Source organism: Gracilinanus agilis, chromosome 1 (assembly GCF_016433145.1).
Source record: "Gracilinanus agilis isolate LMUSP501 chromosome 1, AgileGrace, whole genome shotgun sequence".
Taxonomy (NCBI): domain Eukaryota; kingdom Metazoa; phylum Chordata; class Mammalia; order Didelphimorphia; family Didelphidae; genus Gracilinanus; species Gracilinanus agilis.
The window spans coordinates 131096275-131121004 of NC_058130.1; the positions used below are offsets into that span (position 1 = coordinate 131096275).

Genomic DNA, 24730 nt, shown 5'->3' on the forward strand with positions numbered 1-24730 from the left:
AAGGCTGCCATCCCGCCCCGCCCCCAGCCCAAGGCGATACCTTTTTTCCCCAGGAATCTCTCCCTCCCGGCCCCTACTACTCCCGCCCGTCCCAAAGGATGTTCCTCCTTCTCCTGCGTGGGAGGGGATAGGCTCAACTAGGCGATCGATCGACGGCTCGGCATTCTGCTAGGAGGCTAGCCCAGCCGCTGAAGCGAGCTGTGAGTGATCGATTAACTATCAGATGTCCCCGCCTCGGAAGGGAGAAGGAGAGCACGGGTAAGGGCCAAGAACCGAGAGAGGATGATACAGTGAGAGTGTAGAAGAAAAACTCTAAGAAAGGAAACCTGCAGTCAGGGAATTGGCGCCTGCCACGCGTGCACCAATACATAAGACAAGTTTCGGGTAAGTACCGGAGGGAGAGCATGCTACGCCTGCGCGGTAGCGAGACTGAGAGGAGATCTTCATGCATCTGCGCAGTATCAAGATGGCCTTAGGTGGGGCTTGGTACGCCTGCGCAGCGTTGTAGAAGCTTTAGGTCTGGCCTAAAGCGCTTGTATTATTGTTCATGCTTCCTCGGAATATCTCTCTGATAGTAGTGTAGTCCAGTTGAGTGGGCCTGGGGTGCAGGAACCTTATCTCCTGGGCCATTAAGGATGCAGGGACGGACACTGCCCCTGCCAGGGCCGAGTTAGAATCCCAGCCCCGCTTCAGCCTAGGTGGGTGTCTTTGGGCAAATCTTTTCCCTTCTCTGGGCCCAAATAAGTAGACGTTGTCGTGTTCATGAAGACTCTTGTTTTAAGGTTTTCCCTTTCTTCTACTCTCTTACCACCCCAGGCTCAGGGAACCGTGACGTAACCATAATGCAACTACATGTGGAGTCCAGGAAGATCGTGCCATTGGGGTTTCATAAGTGATTGCTTAAATTTAGTGGCCTAGGGATGTTTAAATTGGAGAAAGGAGGATTTAAGAGGGAACTGTCCGGTCAGCAAGCGTTTACTGTGTGCCAGACGCTGTGCTAAGGGTATTCAAAGAGTATTCAAAGAAAGGCCAAAAAAAAAAAAAAAAAAAAAAAAATATATATATATATATATATATATATATATATATATATATATATATATCCAACCCTCAAGAATCTTTCATAGGCTAGTGAAGGAGGCAACATGCAGATAACTAGATATAAGGCAACAAGTTAAATCCACAAATATTTATTGATCAGCTACTACTATGTGCCATTTGTGCTAAACTGGCACTACATTTTAATAGGGAGAGACAATATATATGTGGAGAGTAAGACAGTGTTAAGAGCCTGCATTTGGAGTCAGAGATACTGGAGGTCAAACAGGTGACAGCATGGCAAAGGCAACCTTGACCCTATTTCCTCCTCTGTAAAATGTGCTCTCTTAAAAAGTTATGTGGAAAGCACATTATAAACTCTAAAGCTATTTATGAATATTATTATTCTGTTGTTATTATGCTCCTTTCAGAGTTTATAAATGTAGGCTTGGTAGTGTAAAAAGCATACTGGGGAGTCAGGTGACCTAGGTTCTAGCCTCAATTCTGCCTATTCATCTTTGCATGTGCTGTTTCTTTTATGTGGACCTCGTTTTCTTGTAAAAACTAAGGGATTTGATGACTGTGATGTCTAAGGTCTTCTCAAACCCTGAGATCATATGTTCCTAATACCATTCTTTTTGGGCCCTGCTCTCTCCTTTCCAATGTAATAACTACTGTCTCTAGCAAAAATACCTCTGCCTCAGGGCCTCTCAAATTTCAAGTTCTGATCACTTCACCAAACTTACTGTGAGAGAGACCTGAGAGCATTAAACTTGGAATCAGAACATCCAGGTTTGAGATGTGGTAGCAATTTAAGAAGCCCTGAATGAGGAAAACATGGTGAATATGAACTCTTATAATGTCTTCTAAAAATGAATCAAGCACACTTAAATCTTTTTATTTCTTTGAGCCTATTTCCTCATCTGTAAAATGTGGAGAATAGTATTGGCCCATACTTAAAAAACTAATTGGTCTAGTTTTAGGAAGAAGTGTTTTATAAATGACAAAAAAAGATATAGTTGGTATATTCAGGCAGGCAGTAGGTTGTCTACAGGATCGCTTAGGGAGTTCAGCTCAGTAAGTTAGGACTCTTAAGTACCCTCTTTCTTGCCTACTATGCTCTGTGCCAAACTTAAAAATCAGTTGTTTTTCTCTTTTGCCTTGGATTTGACAGATTCTGCATCCCAAGGTACTTTACAATTATTAATATGGAATCAAGCTGAGCTTGTTTCTTACTCCCATTTAAATTGTAAAACTTAGAAATCTAAACTCAAAATGTAACAAAAACAAAAAATTATTTAAAAAAATTATACAGCTTAGGGAAGTAAAAAAAAAAATCCTTAGAAATCTACCCCTTCTTACAAATATATCTGCTTCCTATCAATCCAAGAAATCTAAAGTTGTCTTCCTGAGTATCCCCAGCCTACCTCCACTTCCAAATTGAGATGACCCAATAAAATACAATGACTTTGAAAATAAAATGTTTCTATTTTCTTTGTGTTTCTAGGTTTTTACTAAACAAATTATAAGAATGAATGAAAAAAGTTTTAAGTACTTAGTGTGCCAAGCACTGTGCTATGAAAATATCCATTATATTAAAGTTGTAATGAAGGCATTAGCATAAAGAAAGGTTTGTATGGTTTATAAGTTTTGCTTTTTTCCTAACAGTAAGTTCATAAGGATCATTGCTGAGGAGAAAAAAAATCTACCAAGCAGACTGAGCCATCTTGTGGGTCAGATGTCAGAAGCCAGTCTTTCTGACAATGTGTTGGCAACAGGTTCCCTGTCAGAAGAACTTAGGGCATTGCTCCCACAGACTAAAGAGGGCCTCAAATTGGACTTCAGTGAGAAGATTGAGAGAAGTGTAGTGGTATTACTTTATCAAGCTAAAGAGCTTTTCTATGAAGAAAAAAAGAAGGAATGTCTGAAGATAAGTGAAATAATAAGAGATTACTCCTGGGAAAAACTTAATACAGGAACTTGGAGGGATGTGGACAAAGAATGGAGACGAGTCTATTCTTATGGTTGTCTTTTGAAAGCTCTTTGTATGTGCCTTAAAACTGATGACATAGCAGAAGCAATAAGAGTCTGTGACATGGGTCTGTTGATGGGAGCATCCATATTGGGGAACATTCTGGTAAAAGTGGTCAGTGTCCTTCAGAAGCATCTTCAACATGGAAAAAGACCTTCTGAAGCCAGGATTGAGGAACTGAGCAAAAAGGTATTCATTTGATGGATCATTACTGGATTACATGTAATAGATTCTAACACTGTGGTTCCTATAAAAGCAGAATGTCAGATTCCTTCCAGGCTGAGTTATTGACTGTGGTCCACTAACCTGAGCTGTCCATGGTTGATGAACTATAGAACATGTTGTCTTAAGGCAAACATTGATTTTGCAAATGGAACATCTCAACCCATTTTCTTGGTTTATTTGTAATTTCTAAACAACAATTTTCCATTACATTTTTTTTCAGATGTAGCATTTATGATCCCAAAGAAAAACAACTCAGATGTACCATAGGAATGAGTTGCAGTTGCTTTTAGTCAATTTTGCACACCTGTTTTTGGTCAGCTAGATGAATTATTGCCCATTTTTCTTGTTGCATCTGCTTCTATTCTTTTACCTATTGTTGAGTTTATAATGGAAATTGCCACAAACTTTTTCTGACTCACAGACTCTGTCATTTGAGGATATGAGATTTTTTGAGATGCTTATATTTTTGCCCTAGGTAATGTTACCTTAGTTAGCATTGGTTTCTTAAGTGTGTTTTGCCAAAGAATATCTCTAGGCAGGGTTTACAGGTTGATTTAAATCTTCTTGAGTTGTTTAAAAGTATCAGAATTAGCCAATGAGACCCTTACCTTATTTTCCTAGACCTCCAATAAAGCTGTAGTAGCTATGGTAACTACCTTGATGATGCTAGTGCCTAATGAGTCGCAGTTCAAATGATCATTCATTCAAAAAAGTAAGTTCTGTGCTGTGAGAAATACGAAAGAAGTGTACAAGATTCTTGTCCTTAGGGAAAGACAAGAGAAATGAAAAAATTAATGATAGCATAAGTCAGTATATGACTAAATGCCAAAGTGTATAGTATAGTTTATAAATGTAATAGGAATTCAAAGATGGGAAACATGAATATTGGCTGGAACAGTCAAGAAATTCAGGCAACATTTATAAGTTTCTGCTGTGTTATAGGCTCTGTAACAGGTGCCGAGGAAAATATATAGCTTAATAAGAAAGGATTCCTGCCCTCAAAGAGCTTATGTCTAATAGCTTGAAGAATGGTTAAGATCTGAGAGGTAGTATTATAATAATAGCTAACATATCTGTAATACTTTAACAATAACCCTGGAAAGTAGCTTCTTCTATAATCTTCATTTAACAAATGAAGAAACTGAGAGAAACAGCAGATAAGCCACTTGTTCAAGGTCACATAGCTATTGTGTCTGAGGTGGGATTTGAACACCAATCTTCCCGACACCAGACCCAGTGCTCTGTCCACTGAGCCACTTGGCCTCTCAGCAGAGAGAAAACATAGGTTAAAATTCTGACTCTATTACTTACCTTTATGACCTTGGGCAAGTTTACTTCTCTGGGGCTCAGAGACTAGGTATGTAAACTGAGAAAGTCTTAAAAATCCCTTCCTAAATTCTAAGTCTTATAGATAAGCCAAAAGACATAAGGAGAGGGCGATATAAACGAAGCATAGGCAGAGACGTGGAGAGACTGCGCTAATTCAAATGAAGGACATGTGTCATAGGAGAAAACTCCATCCTTTTAAATGAATTCTTGATTCGAAATATGTATTTTATGGGAAGTTTGCATGTCTGTACATATTGTGATAATTAGATTAAATCTACACTGCCCATCTTTAGATTTAATCACCAAAGGTGAGAGCACCTCTGATTCGTCACCCACTCTAGCACATGTGGGTTACGAATGGCAGCCAAAGGGAAGGTATGGCAGGCCATTTGAATTAGATCTTAGCAGGCATGTGGTTTAACCCTAACCGTAAATTCGTGCCGATTTCTATTTTATTTGTAACAATATATATAGTAGCTTACATATCTGTGTATATGTATATAAAAGTTTATGTGTCTATATATATGGTAGTTTTATTTAGAAATTGTCTTTCTTTACTTCTCGCTAGGACATAAGTATTTTCTTAAGTTTGTGTAAATATGTGTAATTACATTTTGTTATGACTTAAATTATATCTTTATATACAGAAAACCAAGAGTGACCATACATTGGCTCCAGCTGTGAAATTTGGGACTGCAGTTCCACTTCTTCACTGCCCTTCACTTGAGTTTTTTAGAAAAAATCATTTGGTTCCACAAAAGCCTGTTATTTTGGAGGGAATTGCTAACCACTGGCCATGCATGAAGAAATGGAGGTAAGTAGAAAAGGATATATAAATAAGTTGATATCATTTTTCCCATTCTATGCCTCCCTATAGTAGGCTGATGACTCTTTAGTTTAAATACCCAAGCACAAAAGTTTCAATAAACAAATTACCACTAGATCTAAGAATTTATGCTGATGATTAAAAAATCATTTGGTTCCCTTATTCTGTAATATAGGCTGCTAGATTATTTTTAACTTTTTTCTCCCTTCCCATAGAAACATTTCTTGTTTTACTTACATTTTTGGTCTACATTTTACTAATTCAGACAGAGCACTTCATCACTCTCTCTGTCTGTAAAATAGAGATAATAGTACTTGCTAGAAGGTTTGTGAGGATAGTGCTTTGGCAACATTAAAAGATGTGAATTACTATTATTATTATTTCAAAGAGCTTTCTGGTACAACAGAAAATTATTATCACTGCAGAATGTCTAGCAACAAACTAAGTCTAGATTTTGAAGACCAGCTCACCTAAATATGGAGAGATTTCTTACCTGTAAACCCAGCCACTTGGTGATGAATCCTTTGGCCATGGAAAAAAGAGAGTTACAAAATGGTCTTCAGTCCCATGTGGCCCTCTTCTCTTTCTGCATTGACAATGGTAAAGTAGCAAGAAAAGAGGCAGAAGGTGCTAAGAATCAGCTTTTAGACCATCTGTAAATATTTATTAGATATGCTAAATGTGAAATTCTTGTTCAGTGACCAAAGAGGATCTGAATCTTGCAAATGTTTATATCCTATAACTAAAACTAAAAGGAACAAATAAATTGCAGCCCAATAGAAGGATTTCTTGGGTATTCTTTGAAGAGGGGGGAGCAAAAAGTAGTTGTTGAAGTTGGTTTTATCTTATATCCAAGGGCAAAAGCAAACATTTTGTTGTGGGATAGTGATCACCTCATATTGCAGTACTTATGATAAAAATTTGCAAAGAGACTATTATGAAAATAATTTTCCTTATATACAGACATTATTCTAGAGGACAGAGGTAGAAAAATTATATTAAAAACTTTATAAAGATCTCCAAATTAAATCAATATACACTTATTTGACCACTGAAGTTATTGCTTCAACACAAAGATTAGAAAAATTGAGATTGAGAAATGTATGAGAGGGGTAGCTAAATGGACACTTCCTGGCTGTGTGACCTTGGGCAAGTCATTTAACCTACATTGCTTAAACCTTAACTGCTTTTCTGCCTTGAAACAAATAATTCGTATTGATTTTAAGATGAAAGGTAAGGGTTAAAAAAAAAAAAAAGAAATAGATAGGAAAGCATGATTCAGGAAGAAGAAATGAGAGAAGCCAAAGAATTATGGACTATACAGAAACCTCGTGACTTTGTATTATGAACATTTTAAGAAATGAATTTGTAGTTGCTGGATATCACATAACATAACATCACAAAAAATGAAATTCATTCGATTTTAACAGTCAGGAAAAATTTATTATTGGTGTGTGTTATCTTTCCTTCCCCTTCTGGTGAGTGCCATTTCCCTGCCCTCCCATCTTCCATTCACCCTGGAGACTGGACCTCCAGAATCATAGCACTACCCCTATGATTTGAACTTCCTTTGAAATAGAAATTAACTTGGGGGTATTGGGTCAAATCCCAGCCCTCTAGTGCTACCCTTTGTGCCTGGGGAGCTTTCAAAAAAAAAAAGGAATTTTACAGGAGAGGTTGCTAAAGGTACTCCCTATTCTCCCCTCATACACTGAGTTTCCTTAGGTTTAAATACAGTCTTCCACATCTATTGTACTAATTCTTCCCCCAAAAGAATTTGCAGTTACTAGAGAGACAATATACTCTACTTCTCATTGGGCCTTCACAGTCTGAATAACTAGCTGTTATCTCCTGACTGCTAGAAGGAATCCAGGTTTGCTTCCCTCATACCCTGACTTAGTCCATTTGCTGCTCCTCTAGCTCCAAAGCTTTGTGCTTGCCCCTCTTCTCTCCAGAAGACGAAATCTAGGAACTGAATATTTCTAACTGGATATCTTGTAGACAATTTATCTTTAATGCATCTAAAACTGAACTCATTATCTTTCCCTCAAACTCTCTCCTCTTCCTAACTTCCCTATTACTGTTGAGGGTTCCACCATCTTCTCAGTCGTACAGGCTTGCAACTTGGATGTCATCCTCAACCCCTCACTAACTCCATATTCAACCCCATATTCAGTCATGTCATGTCATGTCATCCTCAACCCCTCACAACCCCATATTCAGTCTCTAGCCAAGGCTTGTTGATTTTACCTTTATAACATAATAATTATAGTCATAATAAATATGTATGTACAGTGCCTTCTGTGTGCTAAGCTACTGTGCTAAGCACTCTATACATCTCATTTGATCCTCACAACTACCATGGAGGTAGCTGCTATTATTTTCCCCATTTTACCCTTATATATTCCCCCTTCTCTCCTCCAACAGTTACCATCCTGGTATAAACCCTGGCTGATCACACCTGGAGTATTGCAATAGCCTGCTGGTTGGTCTCCCTGCCATAAATCTCTCTCCACTCCAGTCCATTCTTCACTTAGCTGTCAAATTTGTCTTCCTAAAGAGAAGATCTGACCATGCCACCCTATTACTCAGTCAATTCCAGTGGCTCCCCATTATCTCTAGGATCAAATACAAAATCTTCCTTTAGCTGTGCAAAGCCTTTCATTGCTTGCCTCCCCAACATCTTTCCTGTCTTTTTAAACTTTACCCCATCACCTCACCAGCCACATGCACACAGTCTGTAATCCAGTGATATTGGCCTCCTTGATGCTCCTTGAACAAACAATACTCCATCTCCCATCACTCAGCATTTTCTCTGTCTATCCCCAATGCCAAGAGGGCTCTCCCCGCTTATCTCTTGCCTCCTGGATTTCCTGCCTTACTTCAAGTACCAGCTTAAATCCTACTTTCTCCAAGATGTACTTTCCCATTATCCCTTAATTCTAGTGCCTTCCTTCTTTCCATTATCTCTAATTTATCTTGTATACAGCTTCTCTGTCCATAGTTTTTTTTAACTATTTATTTTTATGTGTTGTCTCCCCCTTTAGATTATGAACTCCTTAAAAGCAGAGATTGTATTTACCTTTCATTGTATCCTCATTGTTTAGCACAGAGTAGGAGCTAAATAATGTTTATTAACTGGCTGAGGATAAAAGCACTTTGAAAATCTTAAAACTAGCCATGAAGATGATGATAAAGAAGGAGGATCAGGAGAACGGAGTGCTATTCAGAATTCCTTATGGTTCTCTTTAGGAGGCTCGGTCCAGGATTCTCAAGTAGAATGGCCTAAAATTCCCCCTTCCTGGAGCCACATGTTAGTAGATTTGCACAGCTGCCTACCCCTTTCCTGCAGTCTTCTGTGGAGAGACCTGCCACTGCTTTCTACAGCTGCTTTTCCTCATGGCTGCCTCCTGCCATAGCACATGCTTTACTCACACCTAAACACATCTGCTCCAAGTTCTAGTTCTGTTAAAATCTGTAGTGGGGGGAGGTGGCCACAGGAAGGAAAGTGGGGAAAGAATAGTGCTTAAATGGAGTTTAAGGAGTGAAGAATTCTGTAAGATGAAGGTGGGAGAGAATGTGTCCAGCAACGGGGGCTGGAATGCTCTGGGCGAGCATCAGCAAGAAGGCCAACCTTGGAATACAGAAAGGTAAATAATATACAGACAGGCTAGAAAGGTAGGTTGGGACCAAATTGTTTTTCTTGTTGTTCAGTCATTTCAGACTCTTCATGATCCCATTTGGGTTTTTCTTGGCAAAGATACTGGAGCAGCTTGCCATTTCCTCCTCTAGCTCATTTTACAGATGAGGAAACTGAGGCAAACAGGATTAAGTGACTTGCCCATGGTCACAAAGCTAGTAGCTGTCTGAAGCTGAGTATGAATTCCAGTCTTTCAGACTTCAGGGCTGGCACTCTGTCCACTATGCAACCTCACTGCCCAAATTGTTCAAGAATTTAAATACAAATGTAGCCTTTCTAAAGTAAATCATTGTAAGTGCACTAGAGAAATTGATAGTAGAGTGAAAGGACTACTGGATGCCAAGAGCCAGGGTTAGAATCCCAGCTTTGCCATTTACTACTTAAGTGACAAACTTCTCTAAGCCTCAGTTTCTTCATTAATAAAATGAGGGAGTATAGTTGACGATTGCTGGAGGCTTTTCTAGTGTCAAATTCTATGATCATATAAGTCTTACTCTTCTCCATGGACAAATAGAAGCAAGAGACCCAGGAAATAGAAGGGGGAAACAGTCAATAAACATTTATTAAGCACTGATTATGTACTAGGAATTGTGCTCAGCTGTGGGGATACAAAAAGAGGCAACCAGGGGAGACAACACGCAAAAAATATATATACAAAGTGAGCTATATACAGGAAATAATTAAAAGGGGGAAAGCTCTGGAAGTAAGAGGGGATTAGAAAAGGCTTCCTCTAGAAGGTGGGAGTTTAGTTGGGACTTAAAGGAAGCCAGGAAGGTCAGTAGTTGAAGCAGAGGAAAGAGAGCATTCCAGGCATGGGGGACAGCCAGAAAAATGGAAAGTCTTCTTTGTGGAACTGCCAAGAGACCAGTGTCACTGGATCAAAGAGCACCTGACAGTGAGTGAGGTATTAAAAAAAAAAAAAAAAACTGGAAGGGCAAGAGAGGGCTTTCAGTGCCAAATGGAGCAGTTTGTATTTGTTCCTGGAGGCAATAGGAAGCTGCTGGAATTTATAGCTGGAGGGGCAGGGTGGGGCACAGTGGGGGGAATAACATGATAACAAATATAAAAGGGGCTACATTTAGCGGAGACCTGAGCTGGTTGGGGGTAAGGGGAGTGGCAGAATGGGGAATGAAGAAGTGGAGTTAAAAGGCATATATAGGGTGCATCCTATGATACCATGATGACATTGAGAATTCGGATAATTAAAAGATGTAATAAAGAATGTAAAGTAATTATATACTTATAATACTATAAGGCCCTCAAGAACACAGACTATTGGGGTTTTTTTTGTACCCCATTCTCTAGCACATAGTAGACACTTAATAAATGTTTACTTGTTTACTGAATTGAGTAAATAATTTTCACGTACAAATGCCAATAAGTGATAAAAACAATAAGCACAATGGAAGTTCCAAGGACTAAATGTAAAGCAGCAACCACTTCTTCAGTCAAAAAAGCATTATGGACATCATGCTTGAGTTGGAGTTTGAAGGAAGGATAGAGACTTAAACAGAGAAGAAAGTGAAGCTCATTCAAGTAATGGGGAACATCATGAACATGAGCATGGCATATTCAGAGAAAAATGAGTAGGCTAGTCTGACTGAAGAATATGTATATGTGTGTTATAACAGCATATATAAGACTAAAAAAATGACCATCCAAATTGTAATATGATCCTATTCTTAAGAATAAAGAAAACTAACAGAGCAGGATTCCTCAAACCTTGTATCTTCACAATCAGGCTTCTTGCTTTAGTATAAACAGCATAAATTTGTAGCCTTAATCATAAGCTCTGAAATCATTCACTGTCTCTACATATTTCTTCCTGAAAACTACTTATGCATATTTTTAATTTCAGGAAGCATGGACTAAACAAAAAATGTGGCATGATTCAAAACCCTTTCACGAGTCTTTCATCAAGAGAATATCTGCGTAAAAATAGGACAAACTGTCAGAAGTGTTAGTAATGCTGAAATAAATAACACTTGTTAAGAAGTTTCACTCTAAGCAATTCAAAAAATACAAGTAGGGGTCACAGGTATAGCTTCTTTCATTATATAGCTTCTTAACAAGTTATTCCTTTTAAAAAAAGGAATTTTCATGTGTCCACACAGCTACTCTTTCTATACATTTCTCCTCTCCAAGCCAGGTGTCAGGTGTTTTCAATTTATTCTCAGCATAGCAGCCTTTTTGCAGATTTTCAAATGATAACTTTTAAAGGAATTGGCATATGAAGCATGACTTTATGGATAACCAATCATCAGATTAGGTTGCTCTAGGAAAAAGTGAATCACCCTGCTTTAAGCAAGTTCAGATGTCTAGAATTTAATAAAGGAAATGTGCTGAGGAGGGACTAAAGCCTCAAAAGTTAGGTCATCATAAAAGAAATTAGCTATATTACTGCTACAGGAATTTATAATAACTAATATCATAACTATAGAGAATAAATAATTTAGTACTTCAATTAGGAATGTATAGATGTTGATCAGGAACATTAGGTAGTAAGACTAGGAAATATGAGCAAACTAAAAATTCTATGGTACCTAAAGAATATGCATTATAAAAGAGAAGGGAGGGTATTTTGAGGTCAGAGAAACAATACTCCTAATATTTAGGAGAGTTAATATCTTTGAAATATAGATGATAGGAATTTCCTTAGACTAATGAAAGTCTCAATTGTCCCCAGTTGATAAATGGTCAAAAGATATGAATAGACAGTTTGGGGATGAAGAAATCAAAGACATATAGGCATATGAAAAAAAATGCTCCAAATCAGTCCCGAGAGAAATGCAAATCAAAATAATCCTCATGTATCATTTTACACCTATCAGGTTGGCTAAAATGATAAACATTGTAGGGGATATGGAAAAATGAGGACACTAATACACTGTTGGTAGAACTGTGAACTGATCCAACAATCTGGAATTATGCCCAGAAAGTTATAAAACTGTATACCCTTAGGTTCAGCAAAAAAAAAAAGGTTAGATCTATTTCCCAAGGAGATCGGGGAAAAAAGAAAAGAATCCATATGTTCTAAAATATTTATAGCCGCTCTCTTTGTGGTGGCAAAGAACTAGAAAGTGAGGGGATATCCATCAGAGAGGATGGCTGAAAAATGTGGCAAATGATTATAGTGGAATACTGCTCTGCTATAAGAAATGAGCAGGTTAATTTTTTAAAAACACAGAAAAATCTACATGAAATTCTGAAAAGTGAAAGAAATATATATACACACTTTTTTTTATCAAGTGATACTTTCTCTGATCCAGGGAGTGAGGACGATACATGGGAATCTTGTAGCCAACAAACAGATTAATTTTAGAAAAAATAAAAGTTCTATATTTGTACCTCGAATTTACATTTTCTAAATCCCCTCTCTTAAGATTGAAAGTGACAAAGAAACTGACCATGAAATTAAACAAAACTGTGCAAATATCTGCAAATCTGAGGTCTTAAGTAAAATTGGATGGGTCCTGTTGGAAATTATGTGCCAGGTTTAAAGAAAGATTGATAAATTTAGCCCCAATTTGCATTACATTTGTATTGGTATTTGTAGACTATGGAAAGCACTGGAAGAGAATTGATAGAGAAATGTTTTAAGCTGATGAAAGTTTTTGCTGACCCAAAGATTTTTAGAAACAAACTCCAAACTCATTATATTATGTGTATTTCTCTCTAATAGTTTGGATTATATTCAAGAAATAGCTGGCTGCCGTACTGTCCCAGTAGAAATAGGATCCAAATACACTGATGAAGAATGGTCTCAAAGCCTCATGACTGTCAACGAATTTATCAACAAGTATATTGTGAATAAGGTCTGCCCTTTTCTTTTTCTCTAAGTGCTTATGAAAAGATAAATTGATATTTTTAAACAAATGTTCCCATGTACTTTAGTGAAAAGAGACTTATAGCAATTCGGTTATAAATCCCACGGGCAACTTCTCAGGCTCAATGGGATGGACTAGAGGCAAGCAATCAGACCTACTAGGATCTGGAAACTAGAATGTTTGAAACTTGAGGACTTGTGTGACCTATGTCCTCCACAAAGCTCTACCCTGATACTTAGTCCTACATGGTATTGATTTAGCAGCTACTACTTTAAAGGAAGAGAGAGCTTGGAACATGATATATTCCAGAAAGCAAACGATAAAGGCTAATAAACAAACATCATTTATCCAGCAAAACTGAATATAATCTTACAAGGGAACAAGTAAACCTCTAATGAAACAGAGGACTTTTAAGTATTCCTGATTTAAAAAAAAAAAGAAGACATGAGCTAGGGAGCAGCCAGATGGCTCAGTGGGTTGAGAGCCAGGCCTAAAGAAGGGAGGTCCTCAGTTCAAATTTGGCCTCAAACATTTCCTTGCTATGTGATCCTAACAAAGTCACTTAACCCTCATCACCCAGCCCTTACCACTCTTCTGCCTTAGAACCAATACACAGTATTAAATCTAAGATGGGAGGTAAGGGATTTAAAAAAAAAAAAAAGACCTTAACTAGTAGAAAATTTGAAATACATAAACAGAGTCAAGAGAAGTATAAAAGGTAAACATCAGCAAGCAATCATCAGGGACTAAAAAAGAATAACTATTTGCATTTTTATATAGGGAGATGATAAATATAGCCCCTCTTAATTCTATCATAATCAGGGGTCAGAGAGGAAATTTAAATAGAGGGCTTGGGAGTGGTTCTTTTATGTTTTAATGGTCTCAAGAGAAGAATAGAAAGGATTAGGGAAGAGGAGAGATCAATTCTCAGAAGAGTTCTAGAGATATCTGAAGGAGGAAGGGAGAAACAGCCAAAATTAAGGAGGAAAAAATATTTTAGTCCATACTATTAACCCTCCCCTCCCCAAAAAGGGCTACCAGGAGCAAATTGATAACTGTTTATCTGTATAACTACTTTAACATCTACAATTTTATGAAATTTTATGAAATAATCTAAAAATGCATTGGATATATTTGATGAAGATATTGGAAGGGAAAAGACTTCACATTACACAATTGACTAAAATATATAAATAACTTAATATGCTTATTAAGTTTATTAATTACAAATGAAAGTATTATTCATTAAAGCAAAATTTTATGTTTTTAAGGACATTCCTCTAACAAGATGTGTAAAAATAAGGCATGCGTGACAACTTACACCATATTTGTTAAAAGACAATACAACAATTAACCTTATTTAACAGTTCTCTGATTATTAATATATAGTTGTCTTTAAGTAATTAAATGACTGTCAGTTATAGACTAATTCTGATAGCCCTACCCCAGAAGGTAGAACTAGGTCAGTGGATGAAAGTTGCAAAGAAGCAAATTTAGGTTTAACATAGGGAAAAACTTCCTAATAAATAGAGGTATCCAAAAATTGAATAGGTTAGGAAGCAGTAAATTCCCTTTTACTAGAAGCTTTCAACAAATAAAGGCTGGATAATTATATGGATATGTTTTAGAAAGGATTCTTATTTATGTATTGAGCTATACTGGATGGCCACTGAGTTCCTTTCCAACTTTGTAAAATTTGACAGATGTGGGCTCTACTAGCATAGCCTTCAAGAACCTAGAGCCATCATCACATTACAATAAGGCATCTGAGTAGGACTTCTCTTTAGGAAATATTCTAACTTTCCATGTCCTTAGCCTTATCTTCCAAACAAGACCATCAAATCCAGGTGACTGTCATACTTTTTTTTAAACCCTTACCTTCCATCTTAGAACCAATACTGTGTATTTGTCCTAAGGCAGAAGAGTGGTAAGGGTAGGCAATGGAGGTTAAGTGACTTGCCCAGGGCCACACAGCTGGGAAGTGTTTGAGGCCAGATTTGAACCCAGGACATCCCGTCTCTGGACCTGGCTCTCAATTCACTGAGCCACCCGGCTGCCCCCTCTCATATTATATATCTTTCAGGATTGCTGGGGCATTGTAGATATGGTAGAAAGAGCACTGGATTTGCTATCAAGAACACCTGGGTTCATGTCCCAATTCTGATGCTAACTCTATGACCTTGAATGAGTCATTTAATCTGAGTACCTGTTTCCTAATCTCTAAAATGTGGTTAAACCTACTTTAAAGGCCTATTGTTGTAAGAAAAATTCATTTTAAACTTTAAAATTATATATAATTATGAACTTGTATTCTGTTCACAAGTTTTAGATTCCATGAATGTTCATTTTAAAACCCAATGCAAAAAAAAAAAATGAAAATTCACCCAGGAACATTAAAATCACTAACTTCTGTCACAAAAATACCAGAATTACCAGACCCTATTATGGTCTAATTCTTATGATTTTTGTCTTTGATCATATCACAAAGAAGTATATTGTGGGTGGACATGGTTATATTTCTTGATATTAAGCTTGGACATGAAATTAAGTGTGAGTACTTTTATTAAAGTAATGAGTTTTCCTAGAGCTGGCATGAAATAGCCATTTATATAATACACTGATTGGGAGGTCTGAGGAATGGCAGTTGCTGATTAAAAAGCAAACAGAGCCATTAGATTTCACTCCATTAAAGAGCTAACTCGCCTAGCTGAGAGAGCTTCATAATGTAACACCCCCACCCATAAAGGACATTTGTTCCCAGAACAGTAAGTTACAGTCTAAAGTGATAGTTTTAAAATAATAGTTTGATCGCAACATGGCATATAGTACAGTAAAATGGATTCCTACATGTCACCATCCTCTCTTTGTTCTTCCTCCCTCAAAATAACAGAATGATATTGGATACCTTGCTCAGCACCAGCTATTTGATCAGGTGAGTGTATGAATTTCATTTCTTCTTTCAAGGTTCAAGTCTTGACTCTGAAATTTAACTAGCTTTGTGACCCTGGGCAAATCACTTAACTTCTCGGTGACTTTGCTTACTCTCTAAATTGAAAGGCACGTAACTATCTACATTGTTAAAGGGAATTTCCCCACGATGGTACACCAATAAAATCACAGGTCTGATTTTTAAAAAGTATTAATAATAATAGTAAACATTATATGGTAAGGTGCCATTGGAGTTCAAAAGAAGAAAAGATCACCCCATAGGACAGGGTAGGAAGGGTTTGCTTTCTGCAGGGAGTGGGATGTCTTAAAGGATAATTAGGTTTAAGTAGACAGGAGTGGGGGAAGTACATTACCAATGAGCAGAACAATATGCAAAAGCAAGATGTTTTCAGGAGTAGTGAGTAAACTAGTATGATAAGAATTTGGACCATTGATAAGTTTAGGCTAGGTCATAAAGACCTTAAAACTTCCCATGAATGAATCTGGACTTCAGTGCTATAGTTGAGGATACCTTTTTGGATACACACTATATATAGCAAGCAGTAAGCAAACCAATGACTTTTTTGGACAAGAGTAGAACATGGTGAAAGTAGTGTTGAAGAAAGGTTAATCCAGAAAAGACTATGTCATCTAGAAGGATTATATATAATAGGGGTGCACTAAGAACCACAAAATGTTAGAGCTACAAAGGACTTTTGAGATAAATTGGGCCAACCCTGTCATCTGTAAAATGAGAGGCTGGACAGGAAGTGACTTACTTTTCTAAGTCAAACAGCTAGTGAATGGCAGAACCATAATTAGTAGCCAGATTTCCTGATCCCTAGTCTTTGTATTCACTCTGTCATATCTATAAGTGAAGAATTTCCAAATTATACTACTATCTCTATATTTTAAAGAGTCTTTTTAGGAAATTATGGAAATTTTTCGTCAGATTAACAATTTAACTACAAAAAAGGAGTCCTTCTGTGCAAAAATAATCAAAAGTTAGGCAATCATATATTCTATCCACATTCTACAGTTTCTGTCATCTGAGCATAACTAGATTTTTCCTAGAAAATACTTTCTTCAGTACTTCAGAGATTTGTAGTTTCCTCTATGTAGATAAGATCTTCACCTACAGAGATTATAATCCTTTTATTCCTTATTAAATACATAGTTTCACGAGTTGCTATGGCCAAAATAATTCATGTCTCTACAGCATAGCAAGAAAGCTCCTCAAATGAAATATACTGTCTATCAATAGGCCCAAATTGAAACCTTTCCATTTTGGTAGAATCTGCCACACTCTTCAGGAAACCAGAATCACTTTCACATAATAAATCCATTGGAGTAGGACTGTAGTGAAGACTTCTTGAAAAATGCTCATAGATAATTTTAAAAATTGGCATTTAGTGTATTATATATGTAACTTCCACAGAACAAAGTCTCTTACAAAAAGATATGTTCATTTGGCTAATTTTTCTATTAACAAACATAAAATATGAGTCAGACCTTGAGAAAGAATCCAATTTCCCGAACAACAGGAAGTTTAATATTTCAGTAAAAGAGTTGGATTTTGGTAGAATGGCATGAAACTATGCATGATGGAGGCCTTGCCACAAATAGTTATCCATTCCCTTAGCCAGGAAAACAAAATAAAAAAATCAATGGAGAGATCGCTGGTGGAAATGAGTAAGCAAAGAAAAACATCTAATACAGTGAAGAGATACCATGGAGTAGCAGAATCCCAGGATAAAACTGCCCTCAGGAAGCAGAACAGCTGACACAGCACTTCAAAGGCCTCATCTCCTCTGCTGCTCACAGCAACTCTGTAATGGGCCATGCAGTGCCAGTATTTATTATATGCCTGCTTTCTGGGATTCGAACCCAGGTCTCACCGTATTGTCTCTTCTGGATGAAATCCAGAGTAGAGCTCCTTAAGAGAAGGGATTCACTTTGTCTTTGTAGGCCCAGGACCTACATTGTCTTTCACATAGTAGTTGCTTACAGTTTTAGAAACTGAACTGGAATTACTCTTTCCAAAGCACCACGTACCCCCATGAAACACCAGCCTCCTTGGCAGCAGCCCGCAGTCCTGCCCTTCCTGAGATCTTAGATGCCTCCTAACAGCCTGAAGGGTACCAGACATTCGATGAATTTGGCTATTTTCCAAACTTGCCTCAGTGGTTACATGGACGGTGTATCATTCATACAGAGATGAAACAAGTAAAGCCCAGGACTGTATGCTAGGCAGCGCTTGATCTGCCTCCCTCTCCCCTTTCCCATTCACACGTCCTTTCAGCACAGCTCACACACACTCAGCCACCCCCCAGGAAAGCCCTGTGTAATCACACTGCTCCCTGCTGCCCAGTGTGGCTCTCAGGGCAGCTCTTGGATGATACAGGGTCTCCCTTTGCCCTCCTCCACCTTACTGAAAACATTAATAGTGTTTTCAGTTTTATATAATACTTCATAGTTTACAGAGTGCTTCCCTGGCAACAGTCTCATCAGTAGCAATAAAATAGTATTATTCCTATTTTACAGAAAAGGAAAAGGAAAAATGTTAGGTGATTTGCCCAAATTCTCACAAAAATAAGGCAGAATCAAGGACCTGATTGGATTTTTTTTACTGTAATTAGTACTGTTTCCACTATATCATAGGCTTTAAAATCCTCTTTTACAGAGGAGTCAGCTATAAATACAAATTCTTATTCTCTTCCCCCTTTTCTCATATAAGTGATAATCTGCACTAAACTGTTAGCCTTGCCACTACTCAAGACCAGTCAAAACTTTCTCTTAATAAATTAACATTTTGAACTGGATGTCCCATAGATATCTTAAAACTCAACATGTTTCAAAATAGAAATTATCTTTTCCCACAGACTTCCCCCTTCTATTAGGTTGTGAACTCAAGGGACAAGTCTTTTGCCTTTCTCTATAGGCCCAGTGCCTGGCACATAGGAGACACTTAAATGTATATTGACTGATTTTTCCACTCCTTTTACAATCAAAGGGATCACTATCCTTCTTGTCACCCACGCCAAACCTCTATGTCATTCTTGATTCCTCACCCTTATTCACCCCACATTCCCAATCATCTGCAAATCTTATTTCTATCTCTATATTTCCATATACATTCCCTTCTCCCTATTCACACAACCATCAGGCCTTCATCATTTGTGGCCCATAATATTTTAAAAGTCTCCTAACTGTTCTTGCTTGAAGCATTCCAACTCATCCTCTACAGTTCCCAAAATCACATCTGAATCACAGGTATGACAGTGACACTCCCTACACAACAAAAGCCAACGATTCCCTATTACCTCTAGAATAAAATGGAAATTCTTTTTCTTGTAAGTATTTAAAACCCTTCACAACCTAACCCCTTCCTGTCATTCTAGTCTTATACTTTATTTTGGTCAGGCAGGCACTGTAATAAGTGCTAGGAATATAAATAAAAGCAGAAAGAAATACAGTCCCTGTCCGCAAAACACCTTCATTCTATTGGTAGAAGACAATACTGAAAATGAAGCTGAAAAAGGAGTGGGGAAGAGGAGGTGCAGGTCAGGGAGGAGAAAATCCTGTCAGTGGTGTGGTCTGGAGATGGAGAGGGAGGAAACCACCTCTATTCTGGGCCTCCCCCTTCAGTTAAGAGATTCTGGGAGGAACCACAGCAGCAGAGTGAGCTTCTGTGTTCATTGAAGAGGTTTCTATGAAAAGTCCCCTGGAGCAGAGTCACCCTGGAGGAGAGACATTTTTGGCCTTGGCCTCTTCCTTTAATTGGAGGTTCTGGAAAGAACCATTATAGTCCAACCATAATGAATGGCCCATTGCTCCTCAAACATGGTGCCCTGTCACTTCTCTGCCTTTGTGCTAGTTCTTTTCCCATGCCGAGAAGACATAACTTCTTCACCTCTACTTCTCAGTATCTGGCATCCTGTAAGATTGAAATCAAATGTCACCTGTAAGAGCCCTTTCCTAAGCCCCTCAACTTCCCCAGTGTTCTCTTTCTCTTCTAAGCTTACCTCATATGCCCTTTATATCTATTTAATGTACATGGTTGTTTCCGCTACTGCAATCAAATGATATTACATGTGGAAAGCATTCTAGAAATGTTAGCTCTTACTATTATTAGCTATTAGAATATACGTTCTTTAAGAACAGAAACTTTAAATGTTTTCTTTATATCCTTAGCATTTAGCATAATGCCTGGCACTAAAGTGCTTGATAAATGCTTACTGGTTATAATAATAATAGTTCAGTTGAACTATTAGCCTTAATTACACTCAAGACCAGTCAAGATTTCTGAAGTGATGGATCATTCATTAATAAGTACAGGTATCCCTTCCACACTGTGACTTTCTCCTTCTGGGCTATATCACAGGTAGGCATAAAAAATTAATTGGGAATTTGGGGGGAGTTTTGTGGAAGCCACAGACAACACAGAAAAAGTTTAAAAGCAATATAGCCAATGACTAAATGCTTAACCCAAATTTCACAGTAAGGTACTGAAAACATCCCATAAAAGAAAAAGAAAAAATTCAAATTTCTTCCCTCATAGGGAGGGCCAAAAATTTTTGTGCAGCTTTTCCAGATTAAGGGGGCACTGCACTCCTCAGCCCCAGGATATGGAAGGGATACCTTTAAAAAACAGCATCAGCTATCTTCTCTTCTTTTTTTTTTTTTTTTTTTGGGTCCACACATGATTTAATTGATATAAGGAAATCCTTTGTACTAATTTAGACTGGCAACTGTTCTACAACTTTTAGTCTTAGAATTACCAGTCGCTGAGAAGTTTCTCTCAACTTTTATATAAACTTCTTGCCACTGCCAATGCTAAAGGCTAAATCATTTCTGATGTTTATATGATCAGGAATGGTGGAAAACGATGCAGATTTAGTTACTGAAATCTTGCCTGTCATTAAGCATTTTTAAATGTTGTGACTTATGTGATGCTTTTTGGAAAATTGCTTTCTTCTTCCCCAGCTCTCCATTTTAAAATAATTTTCATTTTTTCATAAGGAGGAAATGTTTAGTCCAAAGTTAAGTCTGAATATATTTATGCTATTTGGTATATTACTCAGACTAAAGAAGTGTCTGAATATATTTATTATACTCAAAAAACATAATACAGGAAACTTGGGTTTTTTTTATATATTTAATACTGTCTGGTTCAGAAAACTTCCCTTTTGTGGGTTCATGATTGATGAAGTAGACTGTAAGGTGCACAGGGAAGCAGTTATTATTGCCGTCAGTTGGTTATGGTTTTCAGATAATCTGATTGGGAAGTGGCTGAAAATTAGTATAGATTGGTTCTTATTTTTTTGACTCGTTAAAAAAAAATGAGCATATTTGTCAAAGGTTAAGATCCAAGATTGCCTGATGGACTCATGAAACATCCCCTGAACTTAATGAAAATTTTATGGAAACTTTGGTTTTGTACCTAAAAGAAAAATCTCTTTTAGAACCATAAACCTAGGAAATTAAATGCAAAACACCATGTTAATACACAGTCTGACTATGAACGTAAAACAAAATTGAGATAATGAAAATCTTAAGTGGATGTTAACTCACCCACATGCCACATTTATGGTATTTTGATTATAAGTTAGCCTGTTGAAAATACCTTTGTAAAGCTTGAGATAGGTAAGCTAATATTACCTGCAAAGCCTTTAATCTTGAATTATATAGCCCCAATTTTATTTTAAATTTTCATAATTGAAACTGATTTTTGTCTTTAACATGTCACACTTAACTATAATCTTTTGGTTTTGATTTGACTGGAACAGATTCCAGAACTGAAGCAAGATATTTGTATACCAGATTATTGCTGTCTAGGTAATGGTGAAGAAGAAGACATAACTATTAATGCCTGGTTAGGTCCAGCAGGAACCATCTCTCCTCTTCACCAAGATCCACAACAGAATTTTTTAGTCCAGGTTTGTGCTATAATCATATCAACTCAGCATTTTAAGAAATATAAATATAATTTAAAAGAACCTTCACTTTCTTGGGGTCAGCATAGTCGTAGCGCTTTTGAAATCTGATAGCAATGAATGTAATGTGCATTTTGGGGCCCATACCACCCACAATATTCTAAGCTTTTAGCGGGTGGGTTATCCACTATAACATATTATCTGTCTCCCAGGTCTCAACTATGTATTGACCATATTCTATTCACTAAGTCATTTACTCCCTCATAACTTAAATGCTTTGTAGTTATATTAATTGATGTAAGCCAATAGTCTACATTTGATTCATTTAGTAAATTACTCTAACAGTTTCCTAAGTGGCCTAAAAGAAATATGCCCCCTTAGGTGACTAATGGTCAGGGAATAATTTACTCACCCAGCAATAACTGGCTTCCTAATAAACCATCTGAGCTGGAAAGAACACATGTCCTATTTTATAAGACAAAATTGTGACCCTCACTAAGTGCATCTACCAGATTGTGTTCTACTAGACTGTAAATTTCTTGAAGGCAAAGACTATGCCAATTATTTTTTATTAAGTCTGCACCTAGCACAATACATTGTACAAAGCAGAGGCACTTAACAAATTTTTATTGAAGTAATCTAAGTTCTTAAAGAATCAAAACCTTCTTAAGTTACTGTGAGGAATACTTAATATTAAAAACTTAAATTACAAAGCATTTTTAAACTCCATTATGAAATGGCACTGAAGACATCCATATTTTTATTAGAAAATATCAATGGTAGCTGTCACTCTTTCATGCTAGTAATAAATTGAAGGACATGCCAACTGCCATTTATTCTTAAAGATTATCTATATTAATTTAGTGCCTTGTACCATTAAGAGTTCATTAAATGGAGAACATAAGTAAGTCACAACTAAGTTTCATGATAAAAAAGCATTTTACCAGCTTGAGTGAATTCACTTTTTCTCTAACCCCCAAATCCCATGCTCTTTAGCAGCAAGTTAAGTTAGTGCTGGTAACATTGAAAAAAAAAAATCATTGGTATTATATGTGCTTTCTTTATCCATGTATACTTTGGATTTGAATCCACTAAAAAGAGTCATGCCTGTATTATTCATTAGATATGAAGCTGATTGGGGACTGCCCACCATTTAATTTTAATTCTTGTTTAAGGCATTTAACTGGAACTTGAGAACAGACAACTGTATTCTTTGATTCAGAGGTATTAGACATTAACCTTCCTGACTTTCACAAAACCAGCAAAGTCTGGAGAGATTCTTCATCATAATATGTTAATTATAGTACCTAATTAGCAAAAGTCATGCTAAATTCATTTTTATGTGTTCACCTTGATTATACAGGGTGTCTCCAAAGCTTTAATAGCTTAACACTGCAGTGAGACTTTTGGGAAACCCTGTATTTCTACTGTTTGGTCATTACACAAACAGCATATTAATTAACTTAAAATTAAATTCTTTCTGCAACTAGCCAACTAACACAGATGGAGAATCTTTTTTTCAGGTACTTGGAAGAAAATACATCCAGTTGTACTCACCACAAGAATCAGAGTCTTTATATCCACATGAAACACAACTCCTTCACAATACAAGCCAGGTGAAATATTTATGGTGTCATTTTAGATGTTGCAACTTTACTTTTAATAATCATAACAGCTAACTGGTTTCTCTCTTTTTTTAAGGTGGATGTGGAAAACCCCAACTTAATTAGATTCCCTAAATTTACTGAGGCCTCATATCAGTCATGTATTTTGAATCCTGGACAGATTTTGTTTATTCCAGTTAAATATTGGCACTATGTGAGAGCTCTAGATATCAGCTTCTCTGTAAGTTTCTGGTGGTCATAACCATTATTAAAAGGAATTAGAAATGGCTATATTGCAAATCGCATAGCCTTTTGGAAGGGATAATAATAATGTAATCTTTTAAGATCAATAAATTTGAATGTTTTAACAATATTTGGACCTTTTCCTTGTTCTTAGGCATAGAAAATACCAAACAGAAATGGCAAGAAAAGGCACTTTATGTTTTGAGTATCACAAGTTGCTTGAAATTTATGAAATTATATTCCTGCATCCCACAAAAGCAGACATCAAAATTATTTCTCTTTACATTTGCCATGATGGGCATTTTTACATGACAAGATTCTTAATAAGTCTGAATGTCACTAAAGGTATATTGACATAAGATAAAAGATAGGATTGCCATTTATCACACATATCTAACATTAATGAGGGACAGACTGAATTCATTATGATAGAATGTAATTTAGAGGGAGCTTAGTTATATATAGCATGGTTTTCCCCCAGCTCAGAAATAGGCTATTTAGCTATCACTCCTATCAGCAACTGAGCCTTCGTGATCAATCCTCTCTGAATTTGGCAGATTCTGCTTTTTCTGTCAGCTAAGACTGAAAGAAAATGTGCCTTTGTAATGTGATATGATTTTTAAAGTTCAAGACCACAGGAAAAATTCATTAAAATATGGTATTTAAAACGTGGACACCTCTACAACTTTATTTCCCTCAAACAGGTCTTTTGATCAGCTCGACAGAATATTGAAAATGAAATCTCCAAATCATGCAAAGTAAATCTCCAGTATTATCAGAAATCCAAAATATTGAGTTTATGGCTCAATTACCAAGCATTTGTTTAGGATAAAGGCTTCAAAAGAGTTCTATTGTATTGAACCAATAAGAGTTAATTGATAAGATCTGAGTAAGAGTGTATTAGGTTTTTATTTATCTACTAACCAACCCCAAACCACAAGTATTTGGATGTAGTATCTAAGGAGTAAATAAAGTGGCCTAAGAGTCATATGGACTGAACTGGTATCCTTTACATTACCAGTATCACACAGACTTTACTCAA

At 36.8% G+C, this 24730-nt stretch overlaps 1 protein-coding gene across 2 annotated transcripts; it reads left to right on the plus strand.

Annotated features, from left to right (window-relative positions):
• Positions 1-212: 212 nt before the first annotated feature.
• On the plus strand, positions 213-23818 carry KDM8 (lysine demethylase 8). 2 transcript variants are annotated; one of them, XM_044657053.1, is made up of 8 exons: positions 213-384; positions 2707-3259; positions 5272-5438; positions 12833-12965; positions 15868-15909; positions 21695-21844; positions 23365-23457; positions 23543-23818. In XM_044657053.1, exons 2-8 carry the CDS (start codon positions 2777-2779, stop codon positions 23705-23707), a joined length of 1233 nt encoding a protein of 410 aa, XP_044512988.1. In that variant the 5' UTR covers positions 213-384; positions 2707-2776; the 3' UTR covers positions 23708-23818. The 2 variants fall into 2 exon arrangements, with proteins under 2 accessions (XP_044512988.1, XP_044512989.1); XM_044657054.1 differs by lacking the exon at positions 21695-21844.
• Positions 23819-24730: the final 912 nt, after the last annotated feature.

Coding starts and splice junctions, on each gene's coding strand:
- KDM8 (XM_044657053.1), top strand. CDS start 2,777: ATGTCAGAAGCCAGTCTTTCTGACAATGTGTTGGCAACAGGTTCCCTG. Junction 3,260..5,271: donor TTGAGGAACTGAGCAAAAAG/GTATTCATTTGA, acceptor CTTTATATACAG/AAAACCAAGAGTGACCATAC. Junction 12,966..15,867: donor ACAAGTATATTGTGAATAAG/GTCTGCCCTTTT, acceptor TCAAAATAACAG/AATGATATTGGATACCTTGC.